At 41.6% G+C, this 22,933-nt stretch overlaps 3 protein-coding genes across 3 annotated transcripts in view; 1 reads left to right on the plus strand and 2 right to left on the minus strand.

Moving 5' to 3' along the window:
• The first annotated feature begins 103 nt into the window (after positions 1 to 103).
• LOC5500846 (mRNA turnover protein 4 homolog) lies at positions 104 to 6,165 on the plus strand. Its single transcript, XM_032369225.2, has 9 exons — positions 104 to 232; positions 556 to 614; positions 699 to 802; positions 1,207 to 1,297; positions 1,524 to 1,582; positions 1,966 to 2,042; positions 2,563 to 2,637; positions 3,012 to 3,088; positions 3,612 to 6,165. Exons 1-9 carry the CDS (start codon positions 205 to 207, stop codon positions 3,696 to 3,698), a joined length of 657 nt encoding a protein of 218 aa, XP_032225116.1. The 5' UTR covers positions 104 to 204; the 3' UTR covers positions 3,699 to 6,165.
• LOC116607602 (golgin subfamily B member 1) lies at positions 6,097 to 15,622 on the minus strand. Its single transcript, XM_032369224.2, has 2 exons — positions 15,330 to 15,622; positions 6,097 to 15,191 (listed from the first exon to the last, which is right to left on the minus strand). The coding sequence occupies exon 2, from the start codon at positions 15,107 to 15,109 to the stop codon at positions 6,845 to 6,847; it is 8,265 nt and encodes a 2,754-aa protein (XP_032225115.2). The 5' UTR covers positions 15,110 to 15,191; positions 15,330 to 15,622; the 3' UTR covers positions 6,097 to 6,844.
• Positions 15,623 to 17,498: 1,876 nt separating this feature from the next.
• Positions 17,499 to 22,933, minus strand: part of LOC5509881 — a 13,927-nt gene continuing 8,492 nt past the window's right edge. The window contains exons 8-12 of the mRNA XM_048734530.1: positions 21,713 to 21,918; positions 20,910 to 21,186; positions 20,295 to 20,595; positions 19,326 to 19,455; positions 17,499 to 18,639 (exon numbers count right to left, since the gene is read on the minus strand). Of these exons, the coding sequence (XP_048590487.1) occupies positions 18,375 to 18,639; positions 19,326 to 19,455; positions 20,295 to 20,595; positions 20,910 to 21,186; positions 21,713 to 21,918 (1,179 nt within the window). The 3' untranslated portion in view covers positions 17,499 to 18,374. The remainder of the gene's footprint in view (positions 18,640 to 19,325; positions 19,456 to 20,294; positions 20,596 to 20,909; positions 21,187 to 21,712; positions 21,919 to 22,933) is intronic.

The raw sequence follows: 22,933 nt of genomic DNA on the forward strand, positions 1-22,933 counted from the left end.
TGTGTATACAAAGTGCTTGGAAAATCCTCCGGTTGTGGCGTACGAACCAAATAGACACTTGCTCCTTGGGCTGCCTGTGTATGAGCCTTTACTTGTTTATTGAATAGTCAGCGGATTTACCCAATTTAGCTGTTTCTCCACGTGAGTTTGTGTCAGTGTGTTTCAGTGGAAATCGTGCGATTCTTAAAATATTACCACAAAAATATGCCCAAATCAAAGAGAAATAAGATTGGTAAGTTGCATTGGGTAGATAAGTTTGACTTTACAGTCAATGTAGCTGATTTACCTGTCGATTTTTGGCGTTCTCCTCTGGGTTTACTACTCCTTTGGTGGCAATGGTGAAACATGAATGTTTTTCAAATCTGTAGTAATGAACAATAACGAATAATGCCTTATATTCCTATCGCAAATGGTGTTTAAAAGTTAAATTATCTCATTTATAGATAGCAAGCATTACTTACACTTTGAATCCTTGATAATTGATATGGCATGAGCACATGAATTTTCAAACAAACTCTCACTAAAGTAAGTTATGTGGTTTACGTTTCATTTTAGTTTCATTGACAAGAACGAAAAAGAAAGGCCTTGAGTTAAAATCAGGGCTCGTCAAAGAGGTATGTATGGCTTTAGTTGAAAGTTAGATTTCATTGCACAATAACAAAATAATTTACTAAGGTGCTATCCTGTTTTTGTTTCAGGTACAAGAATGCGTTGATGAGTATGCATTTGTTTATGTCTTTTCTGTTGAGAACATGAGAAACAGTAAATTAAAAGATGCAAGAGAGAAGTGGAAACAGAGCAGGTAAGCTGAAATGTTGAAAAAATTTGTTATATTGTAGTTGGGTTACTTGATTAGATACACCAGAATAATTGCATTGTTTATTATTATTATAATCAAACAGATATTCGTCATAGAATATTCTAGGACACATTCCTCAAAAGAATTATATTTCGTTACTATTATTTCCCTATTTCAGTATTTTTTTTTTAATGAGGTGTTTTTTATCACCTTTATCGAGTCTTTTTTGTTTTGTTTTTCGTTGAGTCGTTTCAAGCCCTTGAGGACACAAGAGGGGGCAAGGGCAATCATTTATTTAGTTGGGGCCCTTAAAGTTAAACTGGTATCCTCATTGTAAAAAAAATGATAAAGGGTGAATCAATGAACAGGGGTAAAATTATTGTATTGACTGATAACTTTTTTTGCAGATTTTTTTTTGGGAAAAACAAAGTAATGGCTATTGCACTTGGCAAAACTCCTGAAGATGAGTACAAAGAAAATCTTTGTGAAGTCAGCAAGGTCTGTTGCATATTTTGAAATGATACAAAATACACTAAAAGGTTGAAAAGCTTTTTCAATGTATGCTGATCATGCAAGTACACATAATATATGTTCTCCAATTCAATGTCTATTTAAATTGACAAATTTCAATAGACATTGACAAAGTTAGAATCAAAGGAGATGTGCTACTTATTTAGGGTGTTATGTTATCCATAGCATGTTTATTGAATGCTAAATTTTGCAGAGATTAAAAGGCCAGTGTGGCTTACTCTTCACCAATCAATCCAAGGATGATGTAACTAGGTAAGAGCTGAAAATTCTACTGCACTGATTTACAGATTGTTTATGGGTGTTTTCTCCTGTCTCCTCCTTGTCTCCCTGTGCTGCTTTTCTATATCAGTGCAGGGATAGGGGAAGGGGGAGACAGCAGGGAAATCCCCCATTTCCTTTTTTAAGTAAAAAATAATATACATTATTGAGGAATGAGGGGATTGTTGTTCTTCTGTAAATTTTGTCTTTGCATCTTTCTCTCTAAACATCACATCATACAGTTGTAGGAATTACAAATGGGGGATAGAAGGTTGATATTAGTGATGCTCATTACTTCATGATAGAAGGTTGATATTGATATGCTCTTTACATGATGATGGAAGGTTTATATTGATATGCAGCATACATTTTTCTAGCTGGTTCAAGGAGTACAGTGAAATGGATTTTGCTAGAGCAGGAAATAAAGCGATCTGTGACTTCCAGTTAGATGCAGGTATAAATAAGCTCCATTCAAGTTTAAACTCTCCATTTGTATATTAAGCATGTCTGTATTACATAACATGTGTAGGCTGGGGTGGGTGCATATTTTTAAGGCTCCCATTAAAAGTCCAAATATTTACTGTAGTCGATTAAAGCCCCATTTCCACTCAGCCGCAAAGGATATAGCTGCACTGTATATTATAGAATATTATTTACGGCCTCTATTGATAACAATGTCATACATGACATTGGAAAAGTTTTACCATTGTAATATAAATCTATCTTTTTTTAAATATCCATATAGAGAAACAACAAAATGTCAAGTAGTTAATAGAAGCCCCATTTCCATTCAGCCGCAAAGGATATACCCAAACTGCTTTCTTTTTTTTTTTTTTTTCAATACCAATCTTAAGAAACAACAAAATAGACAGAGATGCATTCCCACCACACCCCCTAGTCTACAGGTCTGTATAATCAATGTCACAACATGTCAAGTAACTAGTAGCTGCTCATTATCCTGATCTGATACACAGGTCCTTTGGATCAATTTCCTCATTCAACGGAGCCGAATCTCAGGCAGCTTGGACTTCCAACAGCACTAAAGAAAGGTGCACCTTATACATAAACTACAAAACTTACCCTACATGCACCTTTTTACAGTGCAATTGCACCACAAGAATCCATGTGTCATAGGGTAGTTGTGTTATGTTGTCTATGAATGTTAAAGCTGTAACAGGAGGGGATGCCAGATATATTGACAGTCAGTTAAGCAAATATACATCTATTTGCACGAACATGCAATTATTTGTGTGGAGCAAAAAAGCCTACTGAGTGAAAAACAATAGTAATCGAAGTAAGTGCATAGTTATTTCTCTCACAGAAAGTATCAGAAGGCCTGCAATTACCCTTTAAAAGTAGTGGAACTCAGTTCTATGCACACTCTCTTAACAACAACCTTTATTTTTTCTATAACTCCTACTAGGTGTTGTGACTCTTCTCTCTGATCACACGGTATGCAAAGAAGGGGATGTTCTAACACCTGAGCAGGCTAGAATATTGGTAAGTTAACATCAAGACTTGGAATTGATAGTGGTTATCCACACAGACTTACCCTGGGCACAAATGAACATGCCAAATAAAAGATGTGAAATGGTTAAGTGAACTGTTAGTAAAAATAAAAAACAGGAAGACAGCTCTGCTAAGAGTAGGCACCTCTTACTGTACCTCCATGGTTCAGGTGTGACCTACTGCTGGATTTGTTTGGCTTTAAAAAGGAGGCCTTTTTGATGAATGTTTAGAGATTAGAATGTTTAGACAGGGGTGGGGTGGGAAAGAGATTTTAAAAAGAGGCAGCATTTTTGGCAAAAGTTTAGATTTGGTCTAGACAGGGGGGTCTTTAAAAAGATATATATGGTATATGCTAGTTTTTTTTTTTTTTTTGTCCATTACCTCTGTGATGGTATGGTATGGTAATCAATAAATCTTCTGCTAGATCAATTTGGTCTTAAAATAGGATGCTTTGTGTAGAAGACGGCTTAGGGGTTTTTAATATATTTTATTGTTTTGTGTTTGTTTTTAACAGAAACTGTTTGGCAACCCTATGGCAGAATTCCACATAACTTTGCTTTGCCGCTGGAGTAAAGATGGTACTTTTGAAGAGTTGACCTGATAGGTAATGCTGTAGAAAATATATCAGAACATGGGAGGCTAAGTGAAAGGTCTGCTATGCATAATGTATGTATAGTGTACTAGTGATGAATGATGTAATCTTTGGTGCAGGCTCTTCTCTTATTCAAACTTCTTTCAAGAATTTTAAATGCACTTAGTCATGTTATGAAGTTCTTAGTAAAATGTGTGCATTTATGCAAACAGTACTGACTGTTGATGAATTAATTACCACAAAATGGCATCTTGATCTGACTTCTTAAGGTGATCTCCCACAGACATGTTATGGAAATTTTTTAAGGATTTTGACATAATTGAATGATGTAACTTTACGAAACAGTTCGGCATTAGAAGCTTCACTTAATCACTTCCTTATTAATGTTATTGGCCATGTCATCAAATTCTTTGAAAGGGTTTGTATGTAAATTTGTACTGCAGGCCTTACATAATCAAATTTCTAAGTATATGCATTTCTTTTAAGGTCTAACATTTTATATTTTATACTTGTTGGAATGTATCCTTACGAATTAGTACGGCAAAGGCCCTTTACTTATTCAAAGACATGGGCCCTTTGCTGAGACTGATGGTTTAGGCACAGTACTGGTGATGGTATAGTGGTCTGAGACTGATGTATTTGCACAGTACTGGTGATGGTATAGTGGTCTGAGACTGATGTATTTACACAGTACTGGTGGTGGTATAGTGGTCTGAGACTGATGTATTTACACAGTACTGGTGGTGGTATAGTGGTCTGAGACTGATGTATTTACACAGTACTGGTGGTGGTATAGTGGTCTGAGACTGATGTATTTACACAGTACTGGTGATGGTATAGTGGTCTGAGACTGATGTATTTGCACAGTTCTGGTGATGGTATAGTGGTCTGAGACTGATGTATTTGCACAGTACTGGTGATGGTATAGTGGTCTGAGACTGATGTATTTGCACAGTACTGGTGATGGTATAGTGGTCTGAGACTGATGTATTTGCATAGTACTGGTGGTGGTATAGTGGTCTGAGACTGATGTATTTGCACAGTACTGGTGATGGTATAGTGGTCTGAGACTGATGTATTTGCACAGTACTGGTGATAGTATAGTGGTCTGAGACTGATGTATTTGCACAGTACTGGTGATGGTATAGTGGTCTGAGACTGATGTATTTGCATAGTACTGGTGGTGGTATAGTGGTCTGAGACTGATGTATTTACACAGTACTGGTGATGGTATAGTGGTCTGAGACTGATGTATTTGCACAGTACTGGTGATGGTATAGTGGTCTGAGACTGATGTATTTGCACAGTACTGGTGATGGTATAGTGGTCTGAGACTGATGTATTTACACAGTTCTGGTGATGGTATAGTGGTCTGAGACTGACGTATTTACACAGTACTGGTGATGGTATAGTGGTCTGAGACTGATGTGTTTACACAGTACTGGTGATGGTATAGTGGTCTGAGACTGATGTATTTGCACAGTTCTGGTGATGGTATAGTGGTCTGAGACTGATGTATTTGCACAGTACTGGTGATGGTATAGTGGTCTGAGACTGACGTATTTACACAGTACTGGTGATGGTTTAGTGGTCTGAGACTGATGTATTTGCACAGTACTGGTGATGGTATAGTGTTCTGAGACTGATGTATTTACACAGTACTGGTGATGGTATAGTGGTCTGAGACTGATGTATTTGCACAGTACTGGTGATGGTATAGTGGTCTGAGACTGATGTATTTGCACAGTACTGGTGATGGTATAGTGGTCTGAGACTGATGTATTTGCACAGTACTGGTGATGGTATAGTGGTCTGAGACTGATGTATTTACACAGTACTGGTGGTGGTATAGTGGTCTGAGACTGATGTATTTACACAGTACTGGTGATGGTATAGTGGTCTGAGACTGATGTATTTGCACAGTACTGGTGATGGTATAGTGGTCTGAGACTGATGTATTTGCACAGTACTGGTGGTGGTATAGTGGTCTTAGACTGATGTATTTACACAGTACTGGTGATGGTATAGTGGTCTGAGACTGATGTATTTGCACAGTACTGGTGATGGTATAGTGGTCTTAGACTGATGTATTTGCACAGTACTGGTGGTGGTATAGTGGTCTGAGACTGATGTATTTACACAGTTCTGGTGATGGTATAGTGGTCTGAGACTGATGTATTTGCACAGTACTGGTGGTGGTATAGTGGTCTGAGACTGATGCATTTTCACAGTATTGGTGATGGTATAGTGGTCTGAAACAGTGTGGTAAATAGGTCCAAATGGTATGGGTGGGGCGATGATTTAATCTTATTAAATAGTTCATTTTAGAGAAGAGCCAGATAAATCATAGCAAAGAAGGAGTTCTAGACGAGTACTTTAGTTGTGTACTATACCAGGCAAACAAAGCTTTTTATAGTATCTTGTTTTTAATAACTATGTTGGATTACAAAATATGTAATAAAATATTACCAGCTAATTTTGGCGAGATGTATAACAGTATATATATGTCCTTCATGATGTATGTAATTCTCTATATTACTAACTCTTTATTTGCGTCATTTCCAATTTTTTAACTATATCTAGGATAACCTTTTTTCTGTATTTACTCTCCTCTGTCGAGAAAACAAATAATGCAGTGCAAGGGAAGTGCTCAGAAAAAGGCCGGCTTCCCAGCAGCCTCTGCGCACATGCCTTTGACCCATACGCTATTCCCAGGTCTGGGTACGGTACTGATTCTAACCCTAATTATACCCCTGCACCTGTATGTACAAGTATTGGGGCCTAACAACTCTAAGCACACATGTATTCCACATCATTCATGTTCATTATATTAAACTCTATGATCGAACTATTGCATGAAGACCCCATACTATGGTAGCTTCAAATATCCATCCCTCTTTTCACGAATCAACCTTTGAGATTTCTAGAATCTATTTAACCCTAATCCTAACCCTTTTTTATTCAGCATGTTATGTATTTTATTTACGGATCTTAGGTTCTTGAATAAGGCTCTGCCTACAAGAATACCCGGGTAGCATGGGACACTCAATCGAGATCTTTTTCCAGAAAAGTGTTTGCAGTCCAGCCTCTATTCGGGTAGCCTGTGGTTTCGGGTTCCCTGCGGTAAGTGATGTGACGTCACTCTCCCCAGCTCCTCACACCTCTTTTCCCTCGAACGCAGCAATAAGCCTCATCACCCTTTCTCTACCTAACGCCACCGAGCGATCCTCATCCGGGCTACCGTCATGAATTACATCCATAAGCGCATGCCCGTTACCATCCGCTGACTCGCTACGCGGGCTTTCTGACTTCGGCTCTTTGACTTGTGGTACCCTTGCTGGTACGCTGGTCATTGTACGGGGTTTTGCCTCGGGTCTTTTCAAGACTTCATCTCCCGTATAGACTGGCCGCCCCTGTGGTTTTGGTTTAAAGCCCGCGTTGCCGACAGTGTTACCTTCCAAGCGCTTGATAATATCGCTCGGTTTTGGTACCGCAACTTCGTCATCCGAGTCAGACCTCGCGCCACTTTTTATCGCATCGGGTCCAGCTCCTTTGATTGCACCCGCCTTTCTCAAGTTCTCTTCTTGTGGCTTAACTAAAGCGTCGCTTCCTTGTCCACATATCCCACTTCGATCCTTCGCCTTCCTTTCTCTCTCGCTCTCCTCCGCCGACCTGACGAACTCCTTCACGCGAAAACTTTGCTGGGGGTACCCGTCATCCTTTTCGCCCTCAAATACCTTCACTTGTGCGCCTCCGAAATCGAATTTTGGCCCCGCATGCGCAATGTGATCATAATTTTCTTGAATTGTTACGTCATCCTTTGTCTTTTCTTCATCCTCTTCCACTAAATCGTTCCCCTCGATGTCCAACTTATCATTGATGATTTCTGTGGGCGTAAAGTCAAAGCGAACTGTTTTAGGCGATTCTCTAGATCTTTTCGTTTTACTCAACTCGAAAGGCTCCTTTGTCGCTTCCCCTGCGTCTACCTCCTCAGCGCTTTCTTTCTCAAAATTTATCTCTTTTGCCTTTATTCCTTTTATATCGTTTGCTCCCTTTACGAGCACATCGTCTTTTTCCGTCTGTGTTTTTTCGCTTCGTTCTTCATTAGGAATCAAAATCGTGACTGGTTCACCGTCTGGTGCTGAAGTTGACTCAGTGACGTCATCACCAGGATCTCTGATGTCATTATCAAACGCATAGGTAACTACAGTCCCGTTATCACTTTTATCAAGTTTACCGGTAGAATTATAGTGACGGTCACCTCCCCCCACGCGATGGGTACTATCCAGGTAATCCAAACGTAGAAGTACTTGTTCCGGGCTTGGATTGGAGATTGGGGTAACGTTCGTAATACTGGACGCTGATGTGTCTGCTGTCTCGCTGTACCCGAAGTGTAGAAGGTCATCGGATGGGGGTTGGATTATGAACGGCTCAGAATCATTCGTGTCATCAAATCCTTGAAATGTTTCGCCCTTGGGGCTCCCCCCTTGGGCATACATTGGTTGTATGGCATCAAAGCTGTCATCATTGTCAAAGTCGAACGGTGTCGAGAATGGGTCGTAAGGGGATTCGTGAAGTACTTGGGCTTCCTGTGTTGGTTGGATAGTATCGAACGGTGAGCTGACACCCATGGGTCTGTCCTCGATGTCGAATGATGATCCAGTAGATGGATAAAAAAATGTGTCGTCCACCGTAAATGAGGCGAAAGTATTTGTTTCACGTGGCTTTACTATATGTGGGGAGTCCGCCCCTGATGCTTTGGGCTGTGAGGAATCTGCCCATGCTATTTTTGCCTCTGGGAAATTCCCCCCTCGTACTTTAGTATTTGAAGAGACCCCTGTCAGTTCAGAGCTTGGAGAGACAACTTTTTGGGGGGCGATAAACGGGTTGCTAGCTTCCGTTTCAGGAATGTCCCCCGTGAAAGAATCCATATCGTCATTCTGAAGCTGGAAAATCAAGTCGTTCAACCGCCCGATAGACGTATTTTCCCTATCTGACTCGTAAGATTCTTCCACGTCCAGTCTTACTTCATCGGGGCGTAACAATTCGTCATGCTCAAACTCTAGAATTCGTTCATCTGATTCACGATTGGACACATTTGCTTCGCTGGTACACTCGGAATCTTTCCCGCTTTCTTCTGCAACGTATTTAGATCCTTGTTTCGGTCCCACATCAAGGCCAGTATTCTGCGCAGTTGCACTTTGTGTGTTCTCCGTAGAATCTTCATTGCTGGCTATGGATTGGCTTACCATCACTTGATTGACAGATCCGGCTGGATTGGCAGCTGTTAGTTCAACATCAGCGTTCCTCTTGGACTCATTGATACTGTAACTTGATACAATTTTATCCTTGTTCACTTTGTCATCGACCTCTAATTGGCTCACCATATCTTGATTGACAGGTGCTTTTGATTGACTGGCAGCTGCCACTTCAGCGTTCCTCGTGGACTCGCTCGTACCCTTATCAGAAGAACTTCCGCCTGGGGCCACTTTGTTATCGAAATTTAACACAGGACTCATTTGAGGCGAGGCCATATCATTCTGTCCAGCGACATTAACGAAGCTTGGCCTGGACCCCATGCCTAGGAGATCTGACGCACTTTGACTCCTTTCCTTGCTCTTCCCGAGTCTTGTTTTTCGTTTAGGCGTCGTGGGAGCACTATAACAGGAGCTAGTATCAGACTGATCGTCAAAGCTGCTGTTCCTCTCGACGTCACTGAAGAACTCCCGCTTGCTGCCATATTTGGGTGACAGGACCCCATCGTCGAATTCAAGAAAGGTTGATCGCTTTCCTGGATAGGAAACCGGCCTTGTTTTAATACAATCCTTCTCGTGCCTTCGGATATCTTTCGACAGCTCGTTCTCCAAGTCAAGGACTTTGTTCTGGGCGTGGTTAAGTTTGTCGTCAAGGGATTTGATGACAGCGTCTGCTGAGCCACTGCCTGGGATTGCGCTGCCTTTGCGAGTATACATCGCATCTACTTCAACCACAGTCACTGATTCCTGCACTCCTTCCATCTCGGAGATCCTACGCTTTATGCTCTCTAGATCGTTCTTTAGTTTTTCATTCTCTTCATTCACCGCCTCATAACTAGCTTTCATGTCTTGTAGCTTCTTCCTTGTGCTCGCTAGCTGTTTCTCTGCGTCTTCTAGCTCGTCTTGTTGAGCCTTGTAAATACCTTCCTTACGAGCTAAGTCTTTCTTCATGAACACCAAGGACGTCTCTGCTGTATCTAACTTTTCCGTCAACTTCACGATCTCTGTGTCCCGTTGTGACATCCCGCTCTTGTAGCCCACTGATAATTGTTTCTGCTTTTCTAACATCTTTTCAAGGTTCATGTTATCTTCCTTCAGCGTCCTCATCGATCTGTTCATCTCATCAATCTGCGTCTGTAAGCTCGTGATGCGCTCCGATCTTTCCTTCAGTCCATCCTCCAGGTCCACTACTTTGGCACGTTTCTGGTCCAGTAGTTTCTCCAACTCTTCAATATTCTGGTGGTGCGTATCCCCGACCGCCTCGAGCTCGCTTACTCTCTTGGTCGCCTCTTGTAATTCCTTCCTTAGGTTCTCTCTCTCATTCATGCCCATCGCTTGCTGTTCATCTGTCTCGGAAAGGGTCGCACTTAGCAACTCGACCTCTTGCTTGATGCTGTCTTTTTCAAACTTTTTGGACGTCAACTCATCTTCGAGTTCCTCGACCCTCTGCCTCTCGTTGCTCAACTTCTTCTTGATGTCCTTGACCTTGTATTCCATATCTTCGCGCTCTGATTCTAGCTGATCATTATACGCCTTGGCTTCTGCTAGCTTATTTTCCAACACTCGCTGCCTCGATCTACTCTCCCTTTCACTTTCCTCTAAGTCATACACTGTGTGTCGCAAATCCTCCAGCTCTCTCTGTAAGGCAAGTTCCTTCTCACCCCTCCCCTTCAACTCTTTCTCCAAGGCCAGTAACCGCCCATCTGTCGCCTCGTGCTTGCTCGCAGCGTGAGACACATCATCCATGCTCTTCTGTAACTGTCTCTCTAACTCACGCACTCGACTCTCCGTTTTCTTGTGCGCTTCTTCGCTCTCTTCTAAGTCCCTCCTTGCGATTTCGCCTTTCTGCGTCAAGATATTGATCTGCTTCTCAGCCTGCGACAGCTTTGCGAGCGCGTTGAGGTTTTCATCCTCGCTCTTTTCAAGGGCACTTTCCAGGTCTGCTTTGCTATCAAGTGCAGCTTGCCTTTCTCTTCTGGCTTGCTCTCTTTCCTCTTCTGCTTTTTTTGCGGTCGTTTCAAGCTCTTTCTGCTTCTCAGTCGCAGCTCGCAAACTTTTATTGAGACTTTCCATCTCTGTGTTTAGTGATATTAGCTTTTCTTGATCTTCCTCTGTACTGCATCGCAACATCTCCAGTTCCTTTTCTCGTTCATTTATCCCATTTCTTAGCTCTTCCTCTAGTACCTTCCAATGATCCATTTGATTCTCCTTTTCTTGCAAATCCTCCTCTAGATCCTCTTTCATCCTCGCAAGTCTTTCGACCTCGCTTTGTGCTCTTATGACTTCCTCCCTAGCCTGCATCAACTCACCCTGTAAGTCGGAGGTGACTAGTTCCGTGTTATTCCAAGAAGATTTCAAGTCCTCGTATTTCTGTTCCGACATTTCCAAGTCAGCTTCCAAATCTCTGATTTCTCTACTCTTTTCTCTGATTGTGTCGCTCAAAGACTCCTGCATTTCATCTTTCTCGTCTTCTAATTCTTCGTATTTTGCACTAAGCTTTGCTAACTCTGCTTTGGCGCGCTCTGCCTGTTGCATAAGATCTTTATTCTGACTTTGAACCTCCTCAAGGCTCCTTTCAACATTTCCTTTTTCCACTCCAATCTCAGCCATCCGTTGTTCCATTTGTTTTTTCGCTTTTTCCTTCTCTTTGCACGCATCCTCCGCTATCTGTACATTATGCTGTAACGTGTTCAACTCCTTCTCTGCGCGTCGCAGTTTAGACTTACTCTCCCCTAGTTCCGCTAGTAAGGCACACTCGCTCTCCTCGGCTTGCTTCAGTTGTTTCTCCAAGTGCTCCTGCCTCTTGTTGTATTTATTTACTTTACGCTCCAAATCCGCAAGCTCACTTTTTGCTTTAAACATCGTGTCTTCCTGATGTGCTGTTCCCTCTTTTGCTTTCCGCATCTCATTTTTTAGTTCATTGCAGTCGTCGTTTACCCTGTCCCACTCTTTCTGCAGCTCCGCAATCTTAGCGTCCTTCGCCTTCAGCTCCTCATTGAAAGTCCTTTCCATCTCCTGTACTTTGCTCTCAGTAATTTTCCGCTCATCACGTGATTTCTCAGCCCCATCACGTGCTCGTCCCAACTCCTCCTCAAGCTCTACCTTCTCATCTTGAGCTGCTTTAAGTTTATTCTCGCTATTTTGAATGTCTCGCTCCAATTGCCGGAGTTTTTCTTGCATTTCCTCGTTGGTGCTTTCTAGATTGTCTTTAAGCCTTCGTTTCTCTTTTTCTTGTTCAAGCTTTGCCTTCTCTATGCTGTCTTCTACCTCATTAAGCTTCGCTACAAGCCTGGTGTTTCTATCTCTCAAACTCTCATTCTCCTCTTTCAGTGTCTGCTCCCACTTGTTCAAATCATCGACATTTTGTTGAAGGGTTTGTACTTTGGCTAACAGCTCCTGGTTTTCAAACCTTAAAGTCATGTCTTCCTCCGGTTCCGATTTGATGACATCATCTGATGGCTCGCCGAAATCGATTAGACCTCCGGCCTCTAACTGCAATGCGCTATCTTCGACGATATTCTCATCGACTTTATCTTCTATTCCTAAATCCATTAATTCCACCTGTGGTTTCGATTCCAGATTTTCCAGTAAGTTCATTTGGACGTCTTCAGGACCAATAGATTGTTTTGGCGCCAGCATCTCTGCCTTCTGTAATTCCTCTCGCATTTCACGCTCCCTGTTACGCAAGACTTCATTCTCCTGTTCAATTTCTTCCAGCTTTTTCAGAGTAAGAGAAATGTCTTCAAGGTCTTGCTCTGATAGTTTCTGTTTTACCTCGTCCTCCTTTCGTTGTAGTAAGTTGTTTATATTTTCCATTTCCTCGAGCTTTTTCTCCGTTTCCGCAAGTCGAGATCGCATATCGCTATTCTCTCTGCGAAGTGACTCATTCTCCGAAACAAAATCAGATAACTGCTGCCCACTTAAAGCAGCTTTCAACTTTGCATCATCTTTTTTGTCAAAGTCCATACCCTCGCTTGGCTCCCTAGTAAACTTCCCGTGACTTTTTATCATCTCTTTTCGCAGCTGCTCGATCGCTTTTTCACGCTCTTTACCCTTCAAATGCGCCTCCACATCGGCGAAACCGCTGTCAGGAGTTGCGGGCTCCAAGTACATAAATAGCGCGCTGTCTCGATCTCGTGTCGAGGCTGACGACTGTCGCCCTGGTAACACGCCATTTTTAATCAATTCCAGTTCCTGCTCCGCCATAAGCTTACCCATCTTTAAGTTCTCAATTTCTCTGCTCTTTCGCAGAATTTCGTCCGTAAGTTGATCATTCTGATGATGCACCTCGTTCAACTCGTCTTGTAGCTCCTTAATCTTACCATCCTTTCGTACCATCATGGCCTCGTTTCCTTCCAGCCTCATGGATTGAATGGAGTTTCTCTCACGAGCGTTTCGAAGCTCACTTTCTGCATCGTCGAGTTTAGCTTTAGTCTTGTTAACCGTATCTTCCAGTGCGCCCTTGTCCGACTTTAGCTGCTCATTTTCCCGCCCTAAAGACTCGATCTTTGCGTCTCGATCACCATCCACTCCCCTCCTTTCTCTTGAGCCGCGCAACTCTCGCTCCAACGCATTAAGGCGCTTTCTCGCTCCTTCTAACTCTGCCTCCGCTTCCTTCCGTCGCTTCTCCGCGGAGTCGCTAAACCCTCTAATCTGCGCCAGTTCTTTCTTTGCTAAATAAAGCTCCTGTTCTGCACGCGTGTATTTCTCAAGACTTGCAAACGCCTCTTGGCTCATTTCGGCTTCGCGTTTTTCCAGCTCATAACACTTTCGTTTCAGCTCGTCCATTTTTTGTGTCGAGCCTGCAACTTGCTCTTTCAACTGATTGATTTTAGAGTTGTTCGCTTTCGTTACTCCTTCTGTCGTTAGTCTGTCTATTTCTCGTTCAGCATTTTCGCGTTGTAGTCGTTCGTGTTCGCGCTTTAGGCGCTGCATTTCGCTTCTCGTCGCTACAAGTTCTTTCTTCATCGCCTCCATGGCTTGATCCATTCCCTGATTGTCCTTTTTCACAGAGTCGATATGCTTTTCTTTGTCGTTAAGCTTATCTTTATAAGTCTCGCATTTCCGCTGTAGTTGCTCTATTGTCTCCTGTAATCGTGCTTGCTCATCTTCGGCATTTTGCGATTGAATGTTAGCGTCACTAACCGTCTTACTAAGGTACTCATTCTCGTCACACAAGTGGGCGAATTTTTCTCGTAGTGTAAAAATCTGCTCTTCGCTAAACTGCATTTCCTGATGTAGCTTTGCTTTATCTTGCTCCGCGCTCAACCTGCTTGCATTGACTCTGAGAATTTCATCTTGTAACGACTGCACGTCGCTTTGTAGCCCTCTATTTTCGGCTTGTAGTCTTTTAATTAGCCTATCTTTAGAAGAAATATCCTTATCGTAGGAATGACATAGTTTCTCCTGCAAGTTCATTTTCCTTTCAAGTCTCGAGTAGTCGTTACCTTCATACTGTCTCAACAACTCCCTCAAACGTTCATTCTCCTGCAGTAATTTCTCACTCACGTCCGCTTTTCCGTTTTCAATTCCCATATATTTATTTCCATCGCGACCGGGACTCGGAGAGAAATTAAGTTCTGGGAAAGTTTCATCCAAAGTCTCCATGCCGTTTGGACTCCTCGCATACAGGCTTTCGTAGAAACTCAAATCCTTCAGTCTCTGAACCTCTTCTTCCAGGTCACTCCTGGATGTCTCTAAATCCCGAATTGTTTGCTCTTTATCCTCCATTTCTTTACTCTGTTGCTGGCACATTTGCTGGTGACGAGTCAACTGTTGCTGCATAACATTGAAACTCTCTATTAAGTCCTCCTTTTGCTTTTCCACTTGCTCAAAATACGACAACAACGAAACCTTTAGGTCATCTTCTAATTTAGAAACTTGTAATCCTAAAGCTTGCACTAGATTGTCTCTAGCTGTTGTTGAAATACTTTGTGGTGAGCGGCGGGGGCTAGTCCTCTGAGGCGAGTAGGAGCCTCTGATATCATTCCTTTCAGTTAAGAAATCATTATTATGCGGAGTCGAGGTGGAAAGTAGATTCATTTCTCCAGTCTCACTACCCAGTGTTCCATTTCCTATTTTTCTCAGCCGTTCCAGCGTTTCTCTTGCGTCGGTTAATTGTTGTTGAATAAGCTCTCGTTCAGATATACCATTCGCGCTTGCCATATTTAGTGTTGTTTAGAATCTTAGCAAACTCATCCAATATTCATCCCAGTTGTACAGTCGAGGCTTCGACTATTCCCCGTAGCTGTAATATAAATAAAGAGTGCCTTTAAACCACAATCACAATTTGGCTTTTTGAATTATTGCATTGACTAAACTAGAACATAGCAAATGTTATTCACCAGTCGCAAAAACCAAGGCAAAAAATCCGTCAAATTCTTACCGTTCAGTTCTTTCGCTTCCATAGAAATCCAGTGTCCGGCAAAGAACTGGCGTAATTAAACACCAAACACGGTGTGAATTGTAAAAACATTGAACTCAAATTGACGTTTGTATAGAGGTTCTCATTTCTTAGCTATTTCTATTGCTAATTCGTTCTTTGATCCCGCGTTTCAATGGTAGTATACATAGCGTGTTCAACGACCTCACTTTCATACGCTTTTTGCCACAAAACACGGTTCAAAAACACCTGTAGGAAGCCATCGTTAAAATACGAATTTACCCCAAGACACAAACGAAAAAGTTATTGAATTCACAACACGCGCTCTGATTGGTTTATTTGCCTGCGGTGAGACAGGTGTTATCTGAAATCTTCGTTGTCATAGTTACCGGCTCATTTTCCCGCGCTTCAAGTGGTCGCTCCCGTCTGACTCATTGTTTAAACAAGGTTTTAGAATATGATTACAAAAAAGCACAACATTTTTTCATCAACTCTACTTTTTGATAGGACCATGCTTTATTTGAATGAAATTTTGTATTTTAAATTTTCGTGATTAGTGGAAAATGACCTTTTTTAGGTTTTTTTATTTTATATTATGTGGAACAAATTGAATTATATGTATACTTTACGTGTTGGCATAGCGAAATCCCTCGAATTGGAAGTACAAATATCTAAAAGCCTCAGTCGACAAATAATTTTAGAGTGAGAATAATAAGGTATTAGGATCATTGTGGATTTTGTGTACACCATAGAACTATTATGACTGTACAAAACGTACCCTCGCCAATAGCGAAGTACAAAACTATGCTATAGCAAGTAAAACCAATCTATTGAGCATAAGGTGTAAAATATATGGCATATACTGCACTTATCTGCCTTTTTCTGTTTATATTCAATTTTTTTCTAAATACCCCCTGATTTTATTGCCAATATCATCATCAAGTTAAATTTTTGCATTTGTTTACTATTCTTGAGTTTTCATCACAGCTAATTTTGTAAATTATTTTTCAAGTTTATTGAAAGCGAGACAAATGCTGATAAACTGTTCACCCTTAATTTCACTCGTGGTGTAATTTCTCCCAACAGAACACTGAAGATCATGACACAATGAGAATTTAAATATTGGTCATCCTCATTTGGATTATCCACTTAATTATGTTGGATGGATGGAAAATGGTTAAACTGCCAGTTCGATTATCTTTCCTCGATGTAACTGCTGTATAATATTTGAAAATTATCTCTAGTACTAAATTTACTCATTCCCACGCAATCTTTGCTACGCATGGTATCTCAAAAGCAAAACAAAAAACTGGCTATGAACTTCTCAATAATGTTTAAAGCTAGCAAGAACTCGTTAGAATAAGTTGAAGCATACGCTACAAATTGTAGAAATCGTTTCATGTTTGCTATGAAAAAAGATCGAAAGAAATTTCACAAAAGGTTGTCAGTGCAAATGGCTTACGGGTACTAATTATTCGTAAAATTAAAGGTGTTAAACAAATTCCAGCAATGTCAGAGCCAAGCATTGGTAACCTTTAATGGATAATTGTTTTGATTTATTCATATTCTTCGAGACGCATGGTTACTTTCGATCATAGAACTGCCATTTGCCAATCGCCATTTGTACTGACAACCTTAATTGAAATAGGTATACATGGTTTGATTATGTCAAAGCTTATTTTGCACGTTCTACAAGATATTTGAATTCATCTTTTTATCCCTTTGAAATACTTCACACTTGAATTCACTTCTCTAGTAAAAAAACAACAGGCCTTTATTCCGTCACTTTTCGAATTATTTGCAAAATATTCTAAAGCTTGAACAACAGACAATTCGGTCCCGTCTCCCATAGCTTTATCAATTGTCATAAACCCTTTTTTCTAAATCTATAACAGGTGGATTAGTTCTAAGGGAGTATTTCACGCTTTGAGGTAAGAAAAACAAGTTAAACCTAAGACAATAGTCTACAGACACTTGAAAATCCCACCCGCGTCCCATGCATAAAACATCCATAAGACAGTGCAAATAAAACCACCCCTAAGTCACTTGGCACCGACTATGCCCTTGAACAAGTTATTAAATTACAAGCAAGGGCGGTAGGAACATAGTTTGTTAAAATTCTGAAAATAATTTACGAAATTCGTTTTAGAATACAAGTATTGATATTTTTATTCAAGTATTTATTTTTTGAAATTCGTTTTATAATACAATCAAGTATTTATTTTTTGGTAACTTTAAAAAAGTCTTTAAAAAGACTTAAAAAGTCTTAAATAGGCTACATAAATTTCAATAATTGTAATCATATTCTATTTCTATCATATAAAACGTGAACGAGATCGCTAAGGATTGAAATCTACCAAGGGGTCTTTCTGATTGATGTGTTGGTTGTATTTTTTATGTTTTCTTTTTTTCTATTAGTCTATAAGCCCAATTCTTGGGCTCTAAGTCAGTATAGCATGTGTATGATTTCTGCCCCTCAAACCAGCACTTCGTCACAAGGTTATGTTGGCCTCATATGGAGCTAAGGCACCTAAAGATGACGGTGACGTAAATCTGCCCTTCTAGTCTCTAGTCTCGAACCGTTGTTATCGCCTCAAAAGCCGACTTGCACCACTAACTGAGCAGGGGCGTATCTAGCTTTTTGCTAAAGGGAGTTTTGGCTAAGTGACAAAGGGGGAAAGGGGTTATTGTTTTGTTACATATGGCTTTCTGGCAGCCCAAAGGGGGGGGGGGGGGGGGGTTAACCCCATAAACCTTCCCCCTAGAGCCGCTACTGACGTGACTTTTTGAATGGCAAATTCAAGCCAAAATAAACACAGAAATGACTGCGCCAGTTACGCCAAAGAACACAAAAAATCTCACATTGAAAATAAACCCTTTCTGACGAAGAAAGCGCTGCATAAGGTGCTTTTTGTGATTGTTATTTTGCCGCCAAAAGCCGGACCGCGCGCGAGTTTGCCACCCAATAATTCATGTGATCTGAGTGCAAGTCGCCTGGCTAAACTAGTCAACATGTCGCACGCTATATGTCTATCAGAAGCACATGACTCAACCTGTCATCTCTCTAAATCTTACTCCAAGTATCATACTTCCACCACAATTAAGCACAGCATCCGCCCTGAGGGTGGGTGGGGTCTGGGTGTCTTTCGTCACCACAAAGCTGTACTTCTTGAGGATTCTCGTCAGCGCTAGCTTGATTTCCATCAGAGAGAAACGCATCCCGACGCAGTTCCGCGGTCCCGCGCCGAACGGGAGGTACGCGTAAGGGCTGCGGGACTGCTTAGCTTCAGCCGTGAATCGCCCGGGGTTGAACCTGACGAGAATAACGTAGAAAAAGTTGAAGTAAAGAGACGATGATAATACTTTGGAATGATAAAACACACGATACAAAATAAAGGAGAATAGAATAGTCCTCAAAACTGTGATGGCAGAATGATTTTGTGTTGCATCCCTCATCTAAGGGAGAGTTACCCTGAAAGGGGGGGTCCTTCATGCGTAAACGAGCCCCCCCCCCCCTAAGGGCCTGAGATGTTTCAGAGACAGCATTTAACCTATCACTATGGAGAAATACTAGAGGAGCCACAATTTAGTACAAATTTACCTATTAAAAACATTCACGCGGTAAAGTAGAAATGCAAACCTCCAGTTTGTCCTTTCCTGTAAATTTTTACTTGATCATATCCTCGGGTTATTTATGAATGCCGGGAGGAAAGCTACACATTTTTATGCTTTTGATATTTTGTTGCTGTTATTCGCTAAGGGACAGATCATTTGGTATTTGACTTGGGAGTGGCTAATTTTTTTGGCTTGATTTCTCCCCCGGACAGTTTTGCTGCTCGATTTTTTTTCCCGAAGGATCTGCCGAATTTTAAGGCCAGTCTTTGCTTTTTTGATTTTTTAAGGGCCTGAGCCTTTTTTTTTTTTGGGGGGGGGGAGGGTGGTCCTTCCATGAGTACTTAACCTTATTTCAAACATTTTTCCGTTTTCTCTGAAAAATACCTTTCTGGTTCAGGCCACAGTTCTGGGTCATGGTGCAGACTGTAGACGTCCATGAGAATTGAAGTGCCTTTACGAAACCTTCTTCCTTGTATGATACAGTCCCGAGTTACCTCACGGGTCTGGACAAATGCTGCACAGCAACAAATAAAAAAAGGAAATCATATTCCTCCAATTCTTAGAGTACAAAATGAGTGGAAATGATTCACACGCCTATCTCTTACCAGCCAGTCCCTCATGCCTTACAGCCAGCTACAGGGTTCCCAAACGAAATGCTAAGAGCTAGGCTGAATCTGACATTGATACCACAGGTATATCCAGGCTATTTGGCATAAGGTGAACTCGAGGATTATAGCTACCCCAGTGCTTTCGAAAATTATAAGGAAATGACCAGTAGGCACGGGACTAAGCCCCCCAATAGGTTTTTAATGTTTCTGTATGGTGCCCCCAACCCAATATTTCTAGGCCTGCTACTGCTCTGTACTGCTCTATCCTAACATATCAATTAGGGGGAGGCATTAAGCTAGGGGTAGGTGAGTGGGCATGTGCACCCCCCTTAGATGCCAAAAAAGCAGTCCTTCCTAATTCACTAAATCTTAGACTGCTCGCATCTATGCTGTACTCCCCACTCTTCAGTACTTCTGGCTAAGACACCTGAGGGAACATGATAGTTGTTCAAGCAAGAGTGGGTATTTTATATACCACTTTATCTCTGTAGGCTGCCAATACATGGGTTGGTATTTACTATACCTGGTAAGTACATAATGAATTTTTCCAGGCATGGTTGGGTAGGTACCTTTCCTCCCTACCCCTGAAGGCTTGTACATACCTGATGGGTATGTGTGAAGGAAGGCTAGGTAATTAGTTTACCACCCTTCCCCTGACGAGTGTCAGATACCTGACTGGTAAGTATCTGTCCAGGGAGGGGTAGGTATTAAGTTTCTCACCCTACCCCTGAAGGGTAAAACATACCTGGGGGGTACATCCTGAGCGTCTCTGAGACCACCATGTCCAGGTATGACAGCTGGTGCACCATGTCATATGACGGCACCTGGTCATCATCTGTCCAGACACTGTCTATCTCCTGCTGTAACTTTTCCTGGATATCAGGGTTTGTGGCCAGATTATAACAAACAAAGGTGAGAGCACTGTTGGTTCCTTCGTATCCAGCAAGCATGAAGATCAGACACTGGGCTACAACCTCTGCCTCAGTCATATGTTTACTCTTGGATTCACCTTCTGCAATTGCTTCCAACATCATGTCCAGCATGTCCTTGAGAGAGAAGAGAATATGAGATAAGTATAGCAATAGTGCTGCTGACAGAAGAACACACCAAAGTTGACCAAATTTTTTCGGGGGGGGGGGGGGGGGAGGAGGAGAGGGGGGAGTTTTCTAATAAGAATCTGGCCACCCCTGAAAGACAAAAAAAAAGAAACGGCTGGTAGATGACATACCAGAGTGATCTAGAATGCCTTTTATTATTCATTATAAAAAGGTGAAAAAAACCAGGTGTATACCATAGTCTATTTAAATTATTGGTTTGAATGTGTTGCTTTTTGCCATATTCATATTCAGTAAAGAAGTACCTTTCTTTTGGGTTCTTGCTGTTTTTTCTTGGCTTCAATAACTTTCTCAGTGATTTTTACCAGGTCATTCAAATTACTAAGGAACACTCCAGAACACAGCTTCATTATAGGGCTGGGTAAAATCCCAACGATGCTTTGTAAAATCTTGCGAAAAGTGCTTGCATCTACAGCTTCTCGTGCTGCAACAAATGCAGGGTCATCAAAGTTCAGCTGTGCTTCTGATTCAATACCGAAGATAGTCTTAAGAATGGAGTCCATGGTTAGACCCTGACTCAACCTATGATTGGGATAAGAGAATGTAGTGTTATTGCCAATTGAAATCTATGACAGACAGATGTATGGAAAGACAAGTTGAGGAACATAGACTATGCTGTAGGCAGAGACAAAAGAAGAGACAGAAAGACAGGCACTCTCTGAACCTATACCAGATGGATGGACAGACATACATGGGAGACAGGCAAGAGAGACAAAAAGACACACACACACACTGACAGATAGAGGATAAACCTGACAGACAGGAGCACAGAAAAGATTAATAGACGTGGCCAAGGGGGCCCAGGCCCCGCCTTCTAGCAGCCAAAAATACAGTAAATGTATGAGACATTATCTAAAATACGGTATAATATGCCTTGAAAGGGCCTTTTTGGCCCCTCCTGATTAACAGGTAGACAATGTAGGAGGGAGACAGACAGGCACAAGAGACGGACAGAGAGATCAGATAGACCATAGGCTGTAGATAACAGAATAAACAGGCATGAATGCATGAAGCAGGAAGGCAGAGAAAATAGAATTATTTGTCACACCTGTGCATGTTAAATGACTCTCCACTCTCTGCCGCCTGTTGCAGCTTGGTCATCATGACGTCACATGAGCTATTCATCAGCGGCAACATCATCTTCATCTTGTGAGTGCTGAAGATGGGTGACACAGTCGTCCTCACTCTGTGCCATGTCTCACCCCGGGCAACAGTCAGCATACTGTCAAATGGCTCAGGTAACGAAATCAGCAGCTGATTAAGAAAATATAACCCTTTCACTCCTGGATACTTTTGAGCAAAATTGTAAGAAAATCAGACTGAAAACAGAACACCCCCTTCCCCCCTATTTCAAGTCCAACACTACCAGTTAAGCTAAGCTACCGCTGACCCAAGACGGTAATGCCTTGAAGTTTCCAACAATGCACTGCGGTGCCTTTACTTTCTAGAGACGGCACTGCTACAGTCTGTTGCTTACAACAGTTTTGCTTGTAATTTGCTTAAAAATTACAGCTTTTTCACATCTGGAGAGTGCCTTAGGACATCATAAAGTCTTTTTGGGCATAATTAATGCTGTGCTTATGGATGTTTGCACGCTGAGGTTGATTCAATGGGATAATTCCTTGTCTGGGCTTCACCAAGTGAGAAAGTAATTTTCTGGTGAATGGCCTCATACTCACCAATGTGGGCAATCTTTGCTACCCAACCTTATTCAAAAATTGTTTTCAGGCTTCTTCTGGGTTCCTTGGACCTGGAAATGTTTTGTTTGGCTTCGGGGCAAAGAGACTTATAAAAAAACTGTTATGATTCTGGGGGAGGAGATTGCCCGCCTGTCTGTCAAGGTGTTTCTAAGACTCCCATGATGCAGTGCAGGCATGCAAAATAGGCTAAACATGGTGACCCGCTTCTAATAGAGGTTTTAGCATTGATTATTGTGACTGATTGCTGTAAAATGGGGCCTGACGTAGCGCAATAAAGGTATCTATTGGTGACTTGATCTGTGTTTGCTTGTCTCTATTTGTAGTTCGGAATTTTGTGTCTTTTTTGGTAAGAAATGTTTCTAAGTTTAAGCATTTTATTACGAATTGGTCAGCAATTAAGGTTGATATTTTGACAAAAGAGTCAATTCTATTACATTGCTTAGATGCGCTTTTGCAGGTCGTCTATGCCTTGGATGAATCTATGAGTATCCGGGTCTGGTGATGTTTAGTTTGCATTTTTGACGTTTTGGAGTTGGGCCTATATCTTTCAGGCGTCTCAGGGCGGTATG

Source organism: Nematostella vectensis, chromosome 11 (assembly GCF_932526225.1).
Source record: "Nematostella vectensis chromosome 11, jaNemVect1.1, whole genome shotgun sequence".
Taxonomy (NCBI): domain Eukaryota; kingdom Metazoa; phylum Cnidaria; class Anthozoa; order Actiniaria; family Edwardsiidae; genus Nematostella; species Nematostella vectensis.